A 22215-nucleotide genomic window follows, 5' to 3' on the forward strand; every position below is an offset into this window, starting at 1 on the left:
GAATCATATAATAACTATATAACTATATCTCTTCTTAGGTTACGCTGTAGAACTGGGCTTGCGAGTGGCCGCCCCGGCCCCGTGTCACCGATGGGCTGATTTGGACACCTGAAATACCGGGAACCTGTATATTTATTTCAGGACTGAGTTTGGAGCTGGGGCTTTACTAAAAGTTTTTTTGTGACTTTGGCCCCTTTTGATGTAAATAAATAGACTTCCTCTCTGCGTTATTGTGACTTCCTGGGCTGTAGAACCCTGAGCTACACCATGTGCCCATAGAAAAGAGCGATACATAGGGACTGCCGCTCCTAAACGGGGACACTTGGGAGGTATGTTACTGTGTCTGGGTACTCTCTGCCGGGTGGCTACTCCCGGCCGGGTGGGTAGACCTTGTCCCGCGCAGTACCGAGAGGGACCGAAATGTAAACATTGTGACGCCGAGTTATCCTGGGAGGCCAGTCCAGCCGTGACCGCTAGGTGGCAGCAGCGGCCTGAGCCCGCCGTGACGTCATCAGCCGGCCGCTTGTGTCAGCGCTGCTGCTGCCGGAGGCCTGACTGGGAGCGGCCCGGTTTGCTGGCAACGGATTAAGGCGGGGGGTGTGCTGATTAACTGGGGGCAGCGGAAACGGTACAGGGCGACAGACACGGAGCGGCGGGGCCTGGAAACACAGCTCCGGCCGGAGTCACTGGCTATGGATAGGCCGCGGCAGAGCCCACCCGGCGTCCCCGTATCCTTTACAGTCAGAGCTGGGGTGCAGGAACATGTATGTATATATAGATAAACACATACACACATATATATGTATACACACACACACTATTTACATACACATATATGTACACACACACACTGCACTCACACTATTTACATACACATATATATGTATACACATACTGTACACATACACACATACTGTACACATACACACATACTGTACACATACACACATACTGTACACATACACACATACTGTACACATACACACATAAATAAACATACATACATACTGTATACACACTGTACACATACGCACACATATATACACAGGCACGCACACACAGTTGTCAGTGTACCCGGCACTGAGCATCCTGGGCTGCCGTGGAGGGCTATAAATCCGTGACACAACTCCCATCACCCACTCCCCATGTCTTCACTGCCTGCCATTTCATTCCAGGCTTCTCTGTTGCCCCTTTTTCCCTTTACGCTTTACCCTCCTTGGCATTTAACCCGTTCTGCTCAGGCTAAAAAAAAAAAAAAAAAAAAAAGAGTAAAAACATCATTATAACATAAAAGTATTTTACGATCCCAGCCTAGTGAATCAGCGTCATATACCGATCATCGATATAAATGGTGTGTGTAAAAATATATACAATACACGCTATCGTGCAAAAGTTTGGGATTACTTTTTTTTTTTGTTTAAGAAAAGTAATTTTTTTGTCCATTAAAATAACATGAAGTGGATCAGAAATCCAGCGCAGATGGGGTTAATGTTGTAAATGACTATTATAGCTGGAAACAACTGATTTTAATGGAATCTCTTTGCATGCGCACAGAGGCCCTTTATCACTCCCGTCACTCCTTTATCACTCCCCTCACTCCTTTATCACTCCCCTCACTCCTTTATCACTCCCCTCACTCCTTTATCACTCCCATCACTCCTGTGTTCCCGTGGCCCTTTATCACTCCTGTGTTCCAATGGCCCTTTATCAATCACTCCCATCACTCCTGTGTTCCAGTGGCCCTTTATCACTCCCATCACTCCTGGGTTCCAATGGCCCTTTATCACTCCCATCACTCCTGGGTTCCAATGGCCCTTTATCACTCCCATCACTCCTGGGTTCCAATGGCACGTTGTGTTCGCCGATCCAAGTTTAAAAGGCTAATTGATGTTTTGCAATATTGTTACAGCCAGAAATGTCCTTGTTTTCCATGAGTGACCCGTAGCCCTGGTGTATGTATACTGTATATAATATATACCCTAACCTGTTTCATGAACCCCGTGACCTCTCTGAATATTACTTAGAGCCACAGAGCTAGTGTGATGAAACCAGCGTGCTGTGTGATGTCAGATAACCCACACGTATGTTTCACGTGTCCACAAACTGTCCTTCCTTCATCTGTTACCCCCCAGCTCGCGTTTAGTAATCGGTGTTTCCTGCAAACCGATGTGACGCTCGTTGTGTAAACCAGTAAAGATTTCTGACTCCGTTATTATGCTTTTATTGCCCGTGCGGCCCTGACGGATAATAGACGGTATCATATAACATACTTTCTGTTTTTATTAGAAGCAGTTAATATTTAAGTGTTGTTGACGTTTTTTATGGCCTGTTGAGAGATTATGTATTCTAGCTTGTAGATTGTAAGCTCTTAAGACTTTCTCAGATTCTTCTTTAGTTGTAATGTTCTTGAAGAAGAGACCTAGTTTGTCTGTAAAGCTTGCAATCTATCACGATCTATTACATCTCAATGGGGAAATAAAGGTAGCCTCTGCTCTCTTACTAACAGTAAAATCCTCTTCCATTTTCAACTGTCTGCCGCTCGGAGGCTACGCGGGGAGGTCAGGAGGGCTGGTTTGGGGGAAATCCCGAGCCAAACGTTCAGTGCAGGTTCTAAATACCGTCACAATATAAAGTCTCTCTAATATTATGTAGTATTTGTCGTGTGGATCGCTCCACCGTGAGTCTCCTTTTACCCCGTTTCAGTTGCTTTGTGTCGCACTAAAGAGACATAAATCCTTTTTATTCTTGTATTCGCCGTTCTCCGGGCATGTCGGGTTTTCGTTGTTCTCCTTGACTCCAGCTGCATATTTTGGAGGGGCATGAAGTGAAGCTCGGACGCCGGGAACCGTGTCAGCTGACCCTGAGCCGGCTCGACGGACATCATGTGTAAGTACTACTTCGTTTCCCGTTCGGGATCGATCTACTATGATTGGGCTATCGGTGCTGAATCTTCGCAACTGCAGGTTTATGGATATTTATGACATTTCTTAGCACATTTATTTTTGATGTGCAATGCAGGCCGTTTTGGTGCACTTTATATATACACACTATATGGACAAAAGTATTGGGACACCTGACTTTTACACCATCAGAGACTTTGATGCCATCACATTCTAAACACATAGACATTAATATGAAGTTGCCCCCCCCCCCCTTTGCAGATATAACGGCTTCCACTCTTCTGGGAAGGATTTTCACAAGATTTTGGAGAGTTTCTGTGGGAATTTTTGCCCATTCATCCAGTAGAGCGTTAATGAGGTTAGGCGCTGATGTTGGAGGAGAAGGTCCGGCTCGCAATCTCCATTCCCAAAGGTGTTGGATGGGGTTGAGGTCAGGGCTCTGCTCAGCCGGTCAAGATCTTCCACCCCAAACTCATCCAACCATGTCTGGAATAGAAACGGGTCTTCCCCAAACTGTTCCCACAAAGTAGAAGCCTAAAATTGTCCAAAATGTTTTGGCATGTTCTGTTTATCGTGACGATTTTACATGTCTGATGTCCTTTGAAAGGCTTTATAAATTATTTCTTTTTTTATCTAGGCTGGTCATTCATTCAGAAGGGAAACAAGCGCCTATTGACGAAGTTCTTCCCATAACTAGCAGCTTTAAATGTGTGCAAGGTACTGCTTTTGAGCTACTTTTTCATAGCCTAAGGAAATTCCTAGGACTCTCATGTTTTTGTAATTTTATGAATCCGACACAAAACACACCTTTCTTCAGTGCTGCACCACTTTGTACTCTACTGCAATTAACCCCTTCATGACAAGGCGTATTTTACACCATACAGACTCTAACAACTTACAGTAACACATGTGCTAATATTCTACATTAATTTACATACACAAATACACACTGTATGCTGACATACACACTCATGCTTATGCCATACTGTAACATACACAACACTGTACGCACTAATGTTACACTCTTATACAAATCCATACACTTACAACATACACACACTGGCTAACGTATACACACACACACACACACACACTCTTAACACTAGGCACACATACAGACTCGTTCTAGCCCTACAATACTGACTCTGGAACTATACACTTACACACACACACACACACACACACACTGACTCCAGCACTATACATATACACACCTACACTAGTGTACACATACATACTCACTATCTCCCCCACCTCGTGGAGACCTTCCACGCCGCTGCCTATCTTCATTCACAATGGCAGTGGTTTCTAGTGGACATGGAAGTTTGTCGAGCCCTGATATATAATATGATATCTGAAACTTGTGTGAAACGTGTATCAGAGCCAAGAGCGCACAACAGATAGCTGGAAAGCAGTGTGACTGCGATGAGTCTGCATTGTTCGGTTTAATGTTGAATTGAGATAAGTGCCGGAGGAAGCTGAAGCGTTCCCTTATCGGAAGGGCTGACCGCACTGTACAGCTCTGGATACACCAAGTGACAGACGTTTCATGCATGCGTTCTCCCGGACGTTCTTTGCGTTAGTTTGTACTCTTTTTTTGGAGTTATCACGAAAAGCGTATCAAATAAAAGAACCATAAAGCTATATTGTTGTCCCATAAGTACCTGTGCTAGACCCTTGTGTCCTCGGTAACGCACGCGCTGAATCGTGGTGTTTTTCCTTGTGTTTCAGAGGCGGAGGAGACTCTTCTCATTGACATCCCCGGTAACAGTACGTATAATAACCCTCTCTGATAACATTCATTCGACGTTAATGATTAAGCAGGGACGATGGAAAGTTTAATTGGGGTGACTTTAGCCTTTTCTTTGCACTATATCGCTATATATTACTTACCCTGCCTCTGCGTTAAAGTACCCCAAGTAATCTTAATGGCTATATTGCTTACCAAAGAGATGTATCAGTGGGACTGCTCTCCCCTGTTTACCCAAAAGAGACTCTCAAGCGATTTTAAAGCCATCTCTGAACGCCATTAACGAGGCTCCTGTGTGGCCGGAGGGGCTGCTTAACCCTAGGGTTCTGTAAATATGCAAGAAAATATACAGAAAGCAGAGCACACAACCTAAAAGGCATAAGCATTCAGATTCCTGGGTCGCTGTTACCATACTAATGACCAATAAATACACAAATTATAGCAAGAATTCAGCGTATACCCAGTGCATATTGTGGATTCTGTCACACTGTATGCTTTAATTGTTTTTAAATTTTATGCGCTGGGCATTTGCTAAATTCTTGTTTTATTTTGTATATTTATTCGACGTTATTATTCTAGCAGCAACCCGGGAATCTGAATGTGTATGCCTTTTATGCGTTTTAGGTTTTGCGCTCCCCTTGCGTGTCCGGGTAAGTACCCATAGTCTCGCCAACCTTACGCCACCTTTAGAGAAAGCACTTCAAAGGAAATTGTAAAAAGCTGCTTGGTAATCACGTTTGTGACTAATTTCCCTGCATGTCCTGATCTTCCTTTATAATCATCGTATGGCTGTGGCTTTCCACAGAACACGCCGCTTTATGCCTTTGTAACTGTTACAAAAAATAACAAATAATCGAGACAAACCTTTACACGGGACAAGGGATGCTCCAGCCTTCGCATGCATTTAATGCAGGCACCGAGTGGCCCCTTTAAATTGTTTGTGGACTGGAGTTGTGCAGCCCGGTTGTAGAGCTAGTAGTCTATAGATGGTCTGCACAATCACCTCTCTCTACTAACGACGTTGGAAATTCAGTCTCCCTTATATTGTCCTTTTATATATCGCTTACCCCCCCACCACTCCACTTCAGCCGAACCTGACACAGCTGCCTTGCTTGCCCTGGATCTGTGTATCTTGTATCAGGGGGGTTTATAGTCCTTTTTTTGGACGAGGCACCAGGGTGTAGTGTCATAATATAAATCTAAGGTAGGCAATCGCCCAGCAACATACAGGTACGTTTTACGGGCTGCTGGAATTAAAAGGACTGGTTTTCCTGCAGAAAGGCCCCAGAAACACGAAAAAGGGATGGAAAAATTCTGCCCTTCTGCCGATTCCCAATAAACCTTGTCTTCGTGCCAACTGCACGCCGGTCTCTTTATATGTGCTCTGCAATATAATACACATCGCCGCGGCTCTTCACAACGAGAATGATTAATCTAATGAATAATAGAAATCCGTTGCGTGGGGTAAATAGAATAAAAATAAACAGCAGAGGTAAGCGTGTGTTATGTTTTCTGTTTCGGCAGGTGGCTGTAAAATGAGAGTGCAGGCCGATCCTTGGTCTACGGAGCGGCTGTTTGAGATTTCTGATGAAGATAAGTGTTTGAAGCTCCTGGAACGGTTACGTTTCATACAGGAAGGTAAGGAAGTGACGCGGTAACGTTTTTTTGGGGGGTCTGGGAACCTTAGTGTTGTGACACGTGGAAGCGGTTTTCACCTAGCGGCTCGGCGCACAGATATTTTTCTCCTTGTCGCAATCCACTGATGCCACTTAAACCTCTGCATTGTTTTGGATGTTTTAGTAAATATATTAGGGATAAACACAGATCTGAGAGCTTAAAAATGGCTGTAGACGTCATGGTTTTTTTTGTAGCTGCTGACTCGCGCTCGCAGTCCTTCGGGGAAAGCAGCTTCTAACTTTCAAATTCTCAGGAAGTCATAAAAATAACTTTGGCAAAGTTATTGACGTTGGTGTCCCTGGGATGGTTATATATATATATATATATGTATATATACTTAGAAAATACTGCACGCTTATTATTTGCTTTTTATTTCAACCTGTAAATTTAGTAATTAAAGTCTTCTGTGGTAAGGTGTAAATGCTTGGTATTCCACCTGTATCTTTCTGCCCTTGTCAAATACTCCAACTATTAATAGACTATGAGTCAGTGCGACGGATATCCAGTTACTTCAGTTCACGAAGGCGGAAGACGACGGACCGGATCGCGGCTCGCGCTGCTTCTAAATCCAACCTGTCCATCCGGTTTCTTTGTAGTCGTTGCAAAATGTTTACAACTTCTCTTTGTGATGGACAAAATTCCATCTTTCTTTCCTTCTTCTAAATTCAACAGGGCTCTGCGTGTTAAAAAAAAAAAATGACGGAAGCTTCATTGCGTCGCTTTAAATAACACATACGTTTTAATGTATGCATCGTGCCAAGGCAGGCAGAGATCAAATTATATTTCAGTGCCGATGCCCGACGCTCTCCACTCTCGCTCAACTGAGAAGAAGAGAATGTAGAGTGGAAAAATCCTGTTTCTTAGCGTTATCTGTCTAGGTTTATTTATTAGTGTGTTTTTTTTTTTCTCTCTAAAATATCATTAGAGAATCATTATGATTGCAGTTTATAGGAAGGGACTCGATTCATATTTGTCTCTGTTCTTCCAGGGTATGAGAAGCCGGTTCGATTCGATAAGAGAGAATCTTCCAATTGGTACCAGCCTGATGAGAAAATAGAGAGGGCTCCGGGGGCTTCTTCACAGGCAGCTCCAGGTATCTCCGCTCCGTTGTAGATGATGTATGTTGTCTGATTCCCGGTATACCGGCAGCATGGGAATTGTGTTGTCTAAGCGGATGCGATCCTCCCACGGTCCTTATTTCTCGGCATATTTCCGTTTCCGAAAGCACTGTAAATGATTCCAATGGAGCTGAAAATGTGATGTAGATAAACGTTAAGGCCGATGGCTTTCCGGAGCGCTGCTAATGTGTAAAGAGAGAGCGCCACATCCCGAATTCACTTACTAGAAAAGAGTTCTCTTATTTTCGGATTCTTGTGTCCTCCTAATAATGCAGATAATAAGGCAGATAGAGCCCAGAAAGTGTTAAAACCTCCCAAATGGGGACAATAGGAATCAAATACTGTATTCTCTGAACGGTCATGGGAAGTAAAGGAGCATGGAAAGTCTGATAGAAGATAGAACATTAAAAGAATAACAGGATATATGGAACTATTGTATAATGTTCTTTTAATAGATCGCATTGCCATCATAGACTATTAGTGGTCCTTGAGGGGTTTAAAAGATGTGCGGGTTTCTCAGAAACAAATACAGAGCAAAATACAGCGGAAGAGAGATGCTTTGAGGCACACCTCCCAACTGTCCCGCTTTGCGAGCGACAGTCCAAATGCTGCCACTTTAAATTAAAACACAAGAATAAAAATATAGAGGCGTGTGAGGACTTAATGGATGATGAGCTGCTCGTATGTATACTCTGTTCATCAAGTCCATTGAAGTAATCTTTGGTTCTACCGCCTTTCAAGCATCATATCGAATGCATACACTTTAAATATTCTTGAATTCTTATCTGTGATATCTACACGTATGTGTTAAATAGACAACAATATTCAATATAAAGCGGTCTGGAGGCTTGTTGCTGTATTTCTTATTTTGCTTCTTAGGCAAATTGGGCTTCGAGGATAATTTTACGGCCGCAAATTTAGAAAGGAAAAGAAATATAGAAAACAGACACCCGGGATCTCGACCTCCTCCGCCGCCCCCTCCTCTGGCTTTGGACAAACAGTAAGTGTGACCTAGAACAAAAAAACCTGGTGGTAGGCAGGATGTCAATATAAAAAACGTTAAAGGGCTAAAATGTTACAGTCCTAAATGCCCGTGCAATCTGCCAAAACCAATTTACATGGCAGTGCGTTCCATGTCTTAAACTGGACCCGTAATCCAAAAATGACGCATAACAGAAGGTAAGTATGACATAGTAGAGTTGTGGTGGATTTTTCAATGACCTGACCTTGATATGTACGCCTCCTCATTGATCTCCTCTTTACACAGGCCAGTCCGGGATAGAGAAAGAGATCCCGCTGGGTGGGAAAAACCAAGAATGACCAACACTATGCGCAAACTTTTTGTCCCAAACACCCAGTCTGGACAAAGGGAAGGATTAATTAAACATCTCCTAGCAAAGAAAGAGAGCGACTACGTGAACATCGAGAACTACAGGTCTGTATAAATACTCATGGAACAATTTCTTCAGTTGGGGTTATAGAGATGAAACCAGCCGGGGTAAGAGGTAAAATAGCAACAAGATGTATTCATTGAGGTGCTGCAGAGCAAAGCAAGTTCCTATTTTACTCCAAATGAATGTAGCGACAGATTCCTCGTTAAACCAAAGCAATGAAAATGTTTGTTCTGCTGTTTGACCTAATAATGCCATCTCAGTCATTTGACATATTCTTAACTGGTTTTGTCTATCATGTAGTTGTACCATCCTATAACGATTTATAATATTTTCTGTATAGCTGCAGGTTCCATTATTTCATTGTTTTAAGGCTTATAAGCTGATCCGGCCTTGGGTTTGCTCATCTAACGGAAGAACGTCTCTTTGTTACGTAGGTTCTTTGTGGGCACGTGGAATGTCAATGGCCAGTCTCCAGATAGTGGTCTGGAGCCTTGGTTGTGTGTGGATGCAGACCCTCCAGATATATATGTTATCGGGTGAGTATGTGTTAATGGACAGGTCTCCGAAAGCTCTGCACATATTTATACAATGTTACAATATCCTCTTTTTTTGTATAGATGCATGGATATAAATCTTGTTTCCTATTTATTTTATACCACCCAACTTGGCATGATTGGAAGTAAATCTATCCGATATATTTTAGTAATAAGCTTATCGCTCAGGACTGAAAGTCTTAAGAGGTCTGTAGCCGCATGGCTTTGAATAGTTGTTCCTTTTTTTAAAAGCATTTATGTAGCGTCGTCCCCTTGTTGGACATTTCTAGGTAATGCATCTCTGATGTCATTAGTGTAAATCAGTGATGCGATTCTCGTACAAACAAAATGAGTCCTCACTTAGTTACAGCACCAACAAGTTATATAGCCCTCCCATGCATTAAAAAATTCAAAGTTTTTGAAATGTTGGCGTTTGGTAGTTGATTTCTAAGACCATTTTCCACATTTCATCACCTTCTCTGCAAAAAGTTTTACATCAACCACATCCTCTTAGCTTATCTAACCGCATCTCTATCACAACACCCCGTAGCTGAAGCGGTTTAGTTTTACTACGTTAAGCCTTTCCTGAATTTAGGGCTTACAATCTACTGTCAAGTCCCGATCTGGTCCTTCTCCAGACGTTGCTCTCATAACTAAAACACTTCTGCACCCAAAAAGTTTCCCTGCTTTTCAGAAGAAACAAAATATACATGTTACGCGTCTGACTATTTCCGTGCCTTTTTCAGTTTTCAGGAGCTCGATCTCAGTACGGAAGCTTTTTTCTACTTTGATTCAGGGAAGGAACAAGAATGGTTGGAAGCTGTTGAGAAGAGTTTACACCCCAAGGCCAAGTATAAGAAAGTGAGAATAGCATATCTTGTTTTGTATTTATTTTCCCCTCTTCCTCAGTTTTTCGCATCTAGGACCAGTCCTATTGATTGGTCCTTTTGTGTGGAGTTACAGCAGATGCAGTGTGTAGCTCTGTCTGGGTTTTGAATACAGAGGAAGAGAGTGTCATAAAATGAATTATTCCTGAGAATCTGAAATAGCTGAATCAAAATCCCCCTTTCCCATTGAGTAGATCACTCCCTTTGGCTGACTTCAAAGTCACTTACTAGGGTGACCAAATACTCCTTGCAACCCGATTCTAGAGCATACTTTTCCGGATGTTGGGGCCTTTTTACTAAATGCTTTGAAGTTATTAGATGTAACTTTGCATATCTGGAACTTAGCGTAAGCGGGTTACAGAAACTGCAGAATTATTGAAATAACGGCCAAGAAAGGCAGACTGTACGTGTGAAGCTCGTACTGCGTTCTCATAAAACCGTGAAAGAAGTCCTGTTTATTCCCCAACTTGTGGACTGTGTTTTAGATTCGCTTGATACGACTTGTGGGGATGATGATGCTGGTGTTTGCAAAGAAGGAACATTTTAAGCACATCCAAGAGGTGGCGGCTGAGTCCGTTGGGACCGGAATAATGGGGAAAATGGTAAGTCTTTCCTAATGCAATCATATATTGCTGGTCGATCATGTTCTTCTGTGTGCCACACTTGATATGTTTATCCCTTTGTTGTTCCCTTTTCTCTCTTTAGGGTAACAAGGGAGGTGTCGCTGTGAGGTTTATCTTCCACAACACATCCTTCTGTTTTGTGAATTCTCACCTCGCTGCGCATGTCGAAGATTTTGAAAGGCGGAATCAAGACTACAAGGATATTTGTGCTCGACTAAACTTCACAGTGTCGGAACAAAATATACCGTCCTTAAATATTATGAAGCACGAGTAAGTGATGTTGAATTAATATAAAAGGCACCCAGGGGGGGCTCTAAGCCTGTTTTTACGCTTGCTCTGCATTTTTTTATTATTTGGAGGTCTCATTGCCAAGGAAGCTAAGGCACCACTGGCACCAAAGGGCCACGATGGGCAGCGTTGTGTTCTAGCCAGGTTGTCTACATGTAAGCTGGCACATCCAAATAGATTGCTGTATTAAGCGATTATGCTCTTTGCCGCGGCTTCATTGGCCAGTTGAGGAGAGATCTCCCTTGTAACCAGACCTCCATAGTATATCTTTCCTCTGTACTGCGTGACCGTCTCGGCAGGATCACCGGGGTAAGAAGGCTCTCTTGTCAAAGAGGAGGAGTAATATTCGCAAGCTTGGATTCGACCTGCAGTGGTTTGACCAGGTGTTGGACATGAGCCCAGTAGATCTTCATTTCCTAGTTTTAATAGATATATCTTAACATTTTACTTTTTACCTGTAATTGCCTAATCCTAATCATTTTTTCCCTATAGTGTTGTGATTTGGCTGGGAGATTTGAATTACAGACTCTGCAAATTTGATGCCACAGAAGCTAAAAACCTGATCATGAAAAATGACATCCACACGCTGTTGAAGTTTGACCAGGTATTTTGATCATTTAGCATTCTAATATTATTATTGGGCAGCAATTGCTGTTGCATCCCCTCCTAAATACCCCCAATCGGTCCTCAATACAGATTCGATGGCCTTTTGTTTAATCTTTTATTTTCTATTTTTGTGTGAAGCACCTTCTGTAATAATTCAGACAAAGAGAATGAAAATACCGTCCCTCATTCTACCTCGTGCTCTGTTTTTTTTAGTTGAATATCCAGCGAGATCTGAAGAACGTCTTCTCTGATTTTATAGAAGGTCCCATCAGTTTTATTCCAACGTACAAATACGATCCTAAAACGGATCGGTGGGATTCCAGGTAAACATTGGTATTGGTTGTGTTTAAAATCTACCTTTTATCTTGGAGAACTCTCTAAATATTTGGACGTATGTCTGTTCTCCAGCTTACCGCATACCCAAAACAAGTATTACTTTTGTCAAATTTGACCAGTTTTGTAACAAAGACAAACCCGAAATATAGTTTCTAATACTGTTGAATGCCCACGGCTTTCCCCAGAAATTCTTCAGTCACCTAAAATTGTATTTTCTTAACAATTTATCGTTGGGAACATTAATTGCCATAAGACACGATAGCAGCAAAGCTTCTTAATATCTGCCTAAGGTTTATTTGCTTAACATACCGGAGAGTGCAATTCATATTTTGTGTACCGACACTTTTAACACACATTGGGGGAACATGAGTGTAATAATAATAGTGTAGGTCTTCGCAAGTGGTCTGGATGACGAAGAACATTGTTTTCTGGCTCTTCTCGTTACAGTGGGAAGTGTCGTGTCCCAGCCTGGTGTGATCGGGTTCTCTGGAGGGGAACAAATATCAAGCAGCTCAAATATCGCAGTCATATGGACTTGAAAACCAGCGACCACAAGCCAGTCAGCTCACTCTTCAGCATTGGGGTAATAATCCTCTCCAGAAGCAGTTTGAGTTCCTCCTTTGGCCCCGGGGGATTATTTAATGAGGATCGGTTTGATGTGACGAAGCAGAGTGTCAAGGGTTAGGTGGTGTGTGTCAAACACTAAAGAGTCGTGTCCCGGTCTGTTGTCGCTGGGCTCTCTGGAGGGGAACAAACATCAAGCAGCTCAAATATCGCGTTCGTATGGACTTCAAGACTAATGATCACAAGCCAGTCGGCATGCTTTCCCGCATTGGGTTAATAATTCTCTTCAGAAGCTTGGGAGTTCCTTCTTTGGGGGTTGTTTTATTAGGATCGGTGTGATGTGACACACCAGAGCTGAAAATGGTGTAAATTATTTTGTATATTTTGGAATGCTTTGCAGAAGTCATCAGGTTCACTGAGACTGAGGATCACAGAGACTGACGCTCACAAGTGCTTTTGTTTTGCTAAAACTATGCTGTTGTGGATTATCCCCATAATACTTTGTGCAGTTTGTATCTGATTTACTTTTTTACATCCCACCAGGTGAAGGTGGTGGACGAGCGCAGGTACCGGAAATCATTTGAAGACATTGTGCGCATGATGGATAGAATGGAGAACGATTTCCTACCTTCTGTAAATCTCAGCAGCAGAGAAGTAAGGATTTTTACATTGCTCATAAAGCTTATAGTCACATAAGGAGATGATTTGTGGTTCATTTCCAAACGTTATTAAAGTTCTAAGCATTATGTCCGTGTTTATGGATTCGCAGATATAATACTGTTGTGTTGACTTTGTTTTTTTCCCCCCTCAGTTTGTATTTGATAGAGTGCGGTTTCGTCAGCTACAAAAACAAAAATTCCAAATCCAGAACGACGGGCAAGTCCCGTGCCACTTTTCCTTCATCCCGAAGCTGAACGATACACAGTATTGCAAACCCTGGCTGCGAGCCGAGCCCTGCGAAGGCTACCTGGAGCCAGGTAAATGTCTTTGTCAGGTAAAGGGAGACTTCTCAGGGTTTGATTGATTTTTGGCTGAGCTCCTCGATGTGTTCTGTTTCCAGATGAAACTGTAGACATTAACCTGGATGTTTATGTCAGTAAAGACTCCGTCACTATACTTAATTCCGGCGAAGACCGCATTGAAGATATTTTAGTGCTTCACCTGGATCGGGGGAAAGATTACTTCCTAACCATCAGCGGGAGCTACTTGGTGAGCTCGTTTGGCACGTCCTTGGAGGCTCTGTGCCGGATGAAAAGGCCCATCCGGGAAATACCGGTTACCAAACTCATAGACTTGGTGAGCAGTCTTCATGCGCAATCATTTATGCTTTTTATGTTGCTCTCAAGAGACCTTAGTGATTTCTTCCTTAGTTCTTACTTTCTCCTCCTTACTTTTTTTTATTCTCCCAGATGTTATTTTTCTACCGTTTACCTGCCCGTCTTATTTAATTGCCTGCGTTTCCAGTTAGCTGTATTTGATTTCAAAAAGCCATACGTTTTCCATAAAACCTCTTATGTCAGATAATCACCTAGAATATCTTTAAGTAAAATAAAAGTCCGAACTGATTTTCTGATGGGTTACTGGTTCTTCACTCTTAAATTCTCTGTGCCAGGTTTTTTTATTTTTTAGATTTTACAAAAATGTTTACATTTGGTATCCAATATTCCTCAGAGTTTGCCAAACCGTGTAAAAATGTAAACTATAACGTGTTTATTAAATGTCTCGTCTTTAATTTGAGTTAAAAACCGTAAAGGTATTAGGGCTGTCGTTAATGTCATGTGACTCTACTGACCCGTTAGGTTACAAATTACTTGTCACTGAATGGATCTCCTTAAAGTCTCGTCACTGCCTCTCGGGTCCGGATATCTCACAAATCTCTTTTTTTCTCCTCTCTTTGCCTTCTGATTTGCATCTGCTCTTAGGGAGAAGACAGCTTCTCAGATAAGGTAACACATATTAAAGGCTCAGGATCTGCTCTCTTCGTTACAATTCCTTTCTACTTTGTGGTGTTTGACCTCAAAGAGCCTCTAAACTTTTGGAGTAACCTTTTTTAAGGACGCATTTGTGTTATTTTAAGGCTTTCCCTGTAATTGTACAGAAGGGGATTGCCCGTCTCTCACATGTCTTATTGTGGAAGATTTGTCACATTTGCTTCATTAAAATATTCACAGGTTATCTTTAAAGCTTGCTGGCTCTTTAATCCTTTCTCGTTATTTGGTGTATTTCTATTTCTTCCTTGCTGTTTGGGCGTTCGGTGCTTTTGGGCACCTGTTGTATTTTGTTGCTTTCTTCATGCAGGTCGTTTCCAGCTATTATAAGCTGCTTGCAGGTCTGTGCATAAAACACCCTTGGCCAACTTATTTCGTTTGTTATTTCAAATGTTATTTCCTAACGAGCTTTCATTTTTGTGTTGAACCTGGTAAATCTATGGAAAGAATTGAGATAAATTGGTGTCGGGCCAATCAGACTTAATATAATCCTGTGTTGCTGTCGCTGCGATTAGACCAAAGTGACGGAGGAGCAAAGTAAGCATTTTTTATGTCGAGATCAAAATAAACATCTTAAGAGTTAGGTGACGACGGTGACAGTTTTTGAGTCGTGGTTCTCGATGTTTTTTCATGCTGCTTGGCTTTGCGTTATCTTTCTCAACATATTAGATGCTGTCATGTTTCGTAGGGTTTGTCTGCCTTTGAATAGAAGTTAGTGGTGTTGGTGTGATGTTTTATGGAAATGTTATTAGAAGTTGGATCCTCTGAATGTTGTAGGTCAGACTGGTGGGTAGTGACATCGCTGGTATGGTTGAAACTGGAAACTTTCTCTTGAGTCTAGTAAGGAGCTTCTGACATGGCTTTGCTGTTGAACAATATTAATTGTCCTCAGTTAGGTCAAAGTAAATGGCCAAGAACTTGAGAGAAGAGTGACCGGCTAGGCCATTTAACCACAGACATCACGTTTTGTGTTCAGTTGTACTTACCCTTCGGCGTGTACTTACCACGCGTCCCCACCAGGCGTCCCCAGTTAAAGGAGAAGACTGAGACAGGCTGGCCAGACCATTGAATGAGGTCACGAGATCTAACAAATGTTAAGAAGAATGCAAAATCTTGTAAATATTCAGTTCTCTTTTCTATCATTTGCTTTGCCTCCAGGAGAGAGCCGTCCTACATAATCTGCCGCTGGACATCGATGGGACCACTGACAAGCCTTTAAAGATACCAAAGGAGGTTTGGCTCTTGGTGAATCACTTGTATAAGGAAGCCTGTCACCAGGTGTGTTTTGGGATGCGAACAGCAGATATGTCTTTGTATGAATTCAATATCCATGAAGAAAGCTCATAGAAAGCTATATATAAAAAAATCTATGTAATATCCTAAAGAATTAATAAGTATATGAACTCAGTTCACAAATGGGAGACTAGATGCGCTACATAGATCTTTTCTGCTGTCTCGGTCTGATTTTATTGTGATCATTTTAAAGATATAATTTATAACAACTTCTCTGATTGGCTGGTGATTTTTTTTTAAGCTTTTTTTAATACTTTGTAGTTTCATTTGTCAGTGAAACTAAAGATTTAAAGAGTCTGTCCCTTTTAAGCAAACGGTGATAAATGTTCATTTGGCTATTTCCTCTTGCCTAATAGTAAATTCTTCTCGATGTAGTGCCGTGAGTCCCAACCGTCAGAGTGTTGCGAATGTTCATGTACAAACACCCAGTGCTTTTAACAGACGTTCCTCTGTTCTGATGCAGGAAGATCTCTTTCAAACACCAGGAAAACAAGAAGAGCTGCAGCAGATTATTGACTGTTTAGACACGAGTATTCCAGAGACCATCCGTATCCTTGGCTGTCACCCTGAAACACATTCAGTAATATTGCTGACTTATGACATCATGCATTGCGCTGCTTAAAAAGAGGTGGTAACAAATAGCAAAAATACTTACTAGTTACCTCCTCCTAGTCACGTGTTTATCCAAGCACAACAAGAAGGCAGTGATGGCCATGGGGTACCTCATGGTCTACTGAGACTAAGCATTTCTGACCATCATGGGAATAGTAGTCTTACAGCACATAGTGGAGTCCGTCTCTAAGCTGTGTTACGCTCAAGTATGCTAAGCAAACAAACCTTAGTAGATTTATCGTTTGATTCCTGGCGCTGAAAGTGTTAACTAAATAATAATTTAGAATATCAGTTTACTGTCAGATGTCATAAGATGGTGATGTTCCTCTCCAATCGTTATTCTAACGCTATGTGTGCCCGTTCCTGCGGAAATTCAGAAGTGTCCTCTGTAATTTTCATGTGGTCTCCTTAATGCTGACTCCCAGCCGGCAGTAACCATTCGGTCGCCGAGGCACTGCTGATATTTTTGGAAGCCCTGCCGGAGCCTGTGATATGTTACGAGCTGTACCAGAGGTGCATTGACTGCTGCCATAACACACAGCTGTGCAGACAGGTGGGAATACCTCTTCTATCTGCTGCTTCTCCTGCCGTCATCTGCTTGACCACAGATGCTAACCGTGTGTTTCATGCGCAGGTGATCTCTCAGCTGCCACGTTGCCACCGAAACGTGTTCCGATACTTAATGGCCTTTCTGAGGGAGCTGCTAAAATACACTGAAGATAACAACCTCAGTGCTAGTATGATTGGTAAGGGTTCCTTGTGGCCGCCATGATATTAGGGTTCCGCGGGTGAGGTGTAGGTGTTCAGGGGTGTAAAATATTTCTCTGTTTTCTCTCGCATAGCGACCGTCTTTTCCACTCTTCTTCTACGACCTCCTCCGAACCTTGCAGGAAAACAGATACAAAGTGAACGGCAGAGGGCGATTAACTTTATCCTGGGATTCTTGCTGGCGAACGAGGACGAGTAAACTCCTTATCCTAGAACTGAAAAGAGGTTCCTTTAAAGAAAGTAAGATGGCGGCTCTCCTCTCAGAAGAGCTTTAGGACGGACTGAAGGTGGCGCTTGGGCTAAAAGCTCTTTCTCGTCTCTGCCACGGGGACGCTGAAGGAAACCCCACAGCAGACATTTCTGGTACTGTAGTCATTCTGGATCCCATGAAGCTATGGTGACATATAGGACTATGGGAACATTCTCTACTTGTTACATTTACATGTTAGACCTGTCTGTGATTTTAGTTTTCCAACCACATGCTCACCGCTCACCGACTAGCTTTGCTCCTGCCCTGTGATCTGAACACTGTACACTGGTGCCATAGTCACTGTTAACTTGTGTGTGACATATTTAAGTGCCCTTGCGATCGTATGTAGGTTTCCTCGTGGTACGTCAGAGGTGTCTGAAATACCTCCTATTCTTTCTGATTATATATTTACATTTCACTCGGAAGGGAATTTACCTCCAATATGATACGTGGGCGCGGGAACTTTGTGCTTAGTGTCGAGTCTTGGTCTTGATTTCTATTTCCATTTTATAGCTGGCATCACTCAAGAGGTTCGATATGGCATTTAAGGAGGTTTTTATGCTTCTTGCACCACCCTTCGGCGATGGCAGCTTTACCAATGGGGTCAAGAGCTTAACGCAGAGAACCCCTACATGTTAATGCAGTAAAATGTGAATTTTATGTGCGTTGATATGGAGTCTCACCAACTTAACTGTATTTTATAAAAGACCAATGCTTTAACGTTTGCAATATGGTCACTCGAGATTTTGTCATTAACTATGCATTACACAGGGCCAGGAAAATCTCACGGAGGTTGGCCCTGCATAATGCATATGTTTTTGGTGAAGAAATCCCAGTAATGTATTGTAACATTCAGCCGGTGAATTTATTGCCGCAACAAACCGAATTGATCGAGGAATGCCAACTTAAAGGGACTGCCGCCTAACGATTGTGCGAATACGGGGCTTTTAAACTAATAATGAAATGGGGAGAAATGTATTGATCTGCCACCTTGGCTTTTACTTTTCTGCCCTAGGGGGAAATCTTCACTATGATACCCTGCATGAAAACAAAATCTCTTGATCTATACATTTTGTTCAGGACGGATATGTTCTACGTTTTTGGGAGCCGGTCTGATTCAACTCTTGTAAAGGTTTTTTTTTATGTAGAGCCATGCACACTAACAAAACAAATGAAGTAAAAACTATACTGTATTTCAAGCCCCCCTGTATAGAGCAGAGTTCCGGCGTCCGCCAGCAGCTCTAGTGCCATTTTCTTTTTTTTTTTTTTTTTTTTGTTTTATTATTTTTTTTTTTTGTCTCTGCGAGGTTGAGCCATAATTAAAGAGCTGCCATGTTCTGTTTCTTATAATGAGGCCATTTTAATGCTTGCTAATTCACCAGCCTCCTGTGTCCGCGTTCTACCCTCCTTGTTTCCAGCAAAGTGTTTGCAGGAAAAATAAGGCTGCTACGAGTTTGTGCGCAAGCTACCGCATTATAACATTAATACCGTTAAAACACTACGTATAAATTATGAGAAAATATATTTCTTGGGTTGTGTTTTTTTTTTTTTTTTGCAGGATTTTTAACTTTTCGGATTGCGCAATACTGAATTACTTTTAACAAAACGCTGTTTATTAATCGTGGCCATTGTTTAAGATTAGATAGCGTCCATCCCTGTTTTAACTAAACTCCCATTATCCCTTTACCAGTCGCCAGTGAAGAAAGAAAAATGAAATCCGGTTTTGTTTGAAGATAACATGTTTCATCTGGCACTGAGGCCATTTCTATTCCTATTTCTATTCTATACTAAAGGGTATAGGACTATGACTCAGTCACCCGCAGTCCGCTATAAACATCCAGTTAGGTCTTGTAGGATTTGTGCCAACGGTTTCTCTAAATTCTGCTTTTTAAGAATTGCCATAGACATCTGCTGCGTGCCTTTAACTAGAAATAATTGGTGGAATGTTTTATTTTTTTATTATGTACCAAATAACTCCTGTTCTAATTCCGCGAATCAGAAAATAGTGAGTCGGAATGCGCAAGCGTAGTAGCGTTTCAACTCTAGTTGTACGGCGGAAGTTGTTGGCTGGACCGCATTAGCAGCAGTTTCTTGTCCTGTATATCATGCCGGGTCTACATGAGCGAGTCATCCTGTACCAAGCTGTGGAGACCACGGCCGCTACTGTGTTACATCCAAGCAGACGCTCAGCCGGATATTACGTTACCGGTAGACTTCGTCGCCCGGTCGTAGGGTTCCTCTGCCCATGTGTTTTTATTCTTCACACACTTATTATCCCTCCATACGTTTAGTTATTTAGTGTATTTAATAGTTCACTCCCGTTTGGGTTCCTCCATCTTCCTGCACGTTGGCCGATATTCTAGAGGCTTACGAAGACGGCGTTTGGGTCTCTTCTTCACGTTGATGTGTGTGAGCTTCCCGTGCAGACACTCGAAAATCTTCACCCATCTCGCGACTCAATGGCCTCACTCTCAGGGGCTCGTGAAAGCTTTCTGTATCTCGCTATAATGTCGGCCTTCGTCGTAGAGGCCGGGAGAGGTTTTCCGAAACATGAAATCACTGTTTATTTTATTTTTGTATGTAGGGTAATTTATTTGGTAAAGAAACGTACTGAAAAAAAAAAAACCATTGTGCAATCAATAAAGTACTTTTATGTCTCGATAGTGATGTTTATTTCGTGGTTCATAAATCCTACAGATGTTATTTCGAAGTGTCTCTGTAATAGTCACAAGCCTCTGTGTCGTTATGATCCTAAGGATATCCATATATTATGCCAGGAAACAAAATAGGAAAAAAAGAAAAACTGTTTCCTCCGCTTTCATTCAGGCACTATATCCAGAGCTACACATGCGCAGTGGGGACCTCCACACACCAGAAGTAGCCATCTATACATTTGTTAGGAGTTTTTTTGTATCCATCTATACATTTGTTAGGTTTTTTTTTTTTTTTTTTTTAGCCATCTATACATTTGTTTAGTACACTGTATGCGCGGGGTAAGGGGTTTGGGATTACATAGGGCGTCGCATAACCGTATTCTCTTGGCATGAGTGATATCATCAAGTTGGAGAAGTTTGGGGATCATCGCTGACGTAACTGTGACTACTTTAAACCAAAGCCGTTAGAAAATGCAGATGAAGATGTGAAAGCATTTACTGTGGCTTTACATAAATTAGCTAGCAACTGTAATTTTGGGAACTATTTATCAATCGTCCTCAGTTAGCAATTTATTAAGGACCTTGAAGCAGAAGCTATTCGAAGGAAATTATTGACAGAAGATGATCGGACCTTTGAGAGAGCTCAGGAAATAGCTGCGGTTACGGCAGAAATAAAGTTTAATAATATTAATGTTACTCCCCAAATGATCCATAAATGTTTTCAAAACCTTAATTATTGAGATATCTGAAACCATCTTACCCTGAGTAATCCTGTTTATTGGTTATTTCAGATTGCCACTAACCAGATGTCTAAAATCCCTTTTGTATATATTTTCGGTATATTTGCGGGTCTAGCATTTGCCATCGTTCCAGCTGAATTCCGCCGTACCGATCTCTATGGCTTACAGATGATGTGTGAGAATTACCGTTAAAGTGCTAGAATGTTATTGAGATCCACTCCCTTTAACGTAATAACGGGTCGGCATTCTACAAGAAGCATGAGTCTTGTTCGCATCTCCTCTTCTCAGCGATTGTTTAAGATAAAAGGCAATGGAAACCAATGTTCCACTGGATATATTCCTTTGCATGGAAGCGTCGTTAGGTAGGTGACGTGTTCGATAATCATTTTTACAATGTTTACAGTAATATGCGTCCTAACAGAGCCATTAACCCAAAGGGTTGTTCTTAAATGCACAATGCCAATGCATTGTGAGCCCGTACATGTACGGCTTTGTTGTGAAGGGGTTAACAATCTGGTGTCTGGGAATAACCGAACTTTGATTCCTTTACTTAACAATTAAGGGACATTATCAGGAAGTCATATAGGATGAGTCCAGGGTTGTGACGGAAATTGTATACTTTAAAACAAAAAAAAAAAAAACCACAACTTTAAGATAGTCCCTCTTTCTTCTCCTGATCATAGACATAGAAGAGAAAATAAGAAAAGCATCTTTTTTAGATTTTTTTTTTTAATCCATTTATTCCACTCCATAGTCTTTATATGTATCTATTTTCAGGGAGGAACTACTTTGCGAGTTGGGAGCCCAGACTGACCGGACCCACGATCAAGCACTGTTTAGAAGATGCTTGAAAAAAAATCCAAGGTTGTTTCCAAGGAAGAATTATCTCCTAATCTGTATTATAGAGACGGTGAGTTCTATCTTAATACTTATGTTTTTACTGTTCACACTAAAACATGGCCGGCTGCACGTGGCGTTTAGCCCTGGGTCCAGGCATACCTTAGGGGCCCGTGGCAGCTCTCGCTTGGGCCACCTCATCAGCCGCTGTAGCCTGGAGGTTTAACTGCTGCCATGGACCTCTTCTCTAACATCTCCTCAGGGCCTGTGCCTCACCTGCTGCTAGAGAGCGCCAGGGTCTGATGTCAGGCAGGGCACTAAAAACATCCGCATCAGTTAATCTAAAAAGAACATCGGTCAGCCGCCTTTCATTTGTCTTCTCAATAGTAACCATCCT

The 22215-nt window shown here is 42.0% G+C and overlaps 1 protein-coding gene across 3 annotated transcripts; it reads left to right on the forward strand.

Annotated features, from left to right (window-relative positions):
• The first annotated feature begins 521 nt into the window (after positions 1-521).
• On the forward strand, positions 522-18228 carry OCRL (OCRL inositol polyphosphate-5-phosphatase). Of its 3 annotated transcripts, none has more exons than XM_053473906.1 (24): positions 522-728; positions 2816-2886; positions 3538-3617; positions 4632-4670; positions 6175-6288; positions 7316-7420; positions 8325-8445; positions 8713-8880; positions 9274-9375; positions 10119-10233; positions 10745-10861; positions 10965-11152; positions 11663-11774; positions 11990-12099; positions 12560-12695; positions 13220-13330; positions 13488-13653; positions 13737-13972; positions 14599-14622; positions 15823-15942; positions 16421-16505; positions 16995-17122; positions 17204-17315; positions 17412-18228. In XM_053473906.1, the coding sequence occupies exons 1-24, from the start codon at positions 693-695 to the stop codon at positions 17534-17536; spliced, it is 2721 nt and encodes a 906-aa protein (XP_053329881.1). In that variant the 5' UTR covers positions 522-692; the 3' UTR covers positions 17537-18228. The 3 variants fall into 3 exon arrangements, with proteins under 3 accessions (XP_053329881.1, XP_053329880.1, XP_053329882.1); XM_053473905.1 differs by having other exon boundaries at positions 522-722; positions 2801-2886; XM_053473907.1 differs by lacking the exon at positions 14599-14622 and having other exon boundaries at positions 523-722; positions 2801-2886.
• The last annotated feature ends 3987 nt before the right edge of the window (positions 18229-22215 follow it).

The sequence above is a fragment of the Spea bombifrons genome, chromosome 8, assembly GCF_027358695.1.
Source record: "Spea bombifrons isolate aSpeBom1 chromosome 8, aSpeBom1.2.pri, whole genome shotgun sequence".
Lineage (NCBI taxonomy): Eukaryota > Metazoa > Chordata > Amphibia > Anura > Pelobatidae > Spea > Spea bombifrons.

Bases quoted from the DNA above. Each gene is read 5' to 3' on its own strand.
- OCRL (XM_053473905.1), top strand. From the start codon at position 693: ATGGATAGGCCGCGGCAGAGCCCACCCGGC. The intron at 6,289-7,315 runs GTAAGGAAGTGA...CTGTTCTTCCAG, and splicing joins GTTACGTTTCATACAGGAAG to GGTATGAGAAGCCGGTTCGA. The intron at 17,123-17,203 runs GTGGGAATACCT...TTTCATGCGCAG, and splicing joins ACACACAGCTGTGCAGACAG to GTGATCTCTCAGCTGCCACG.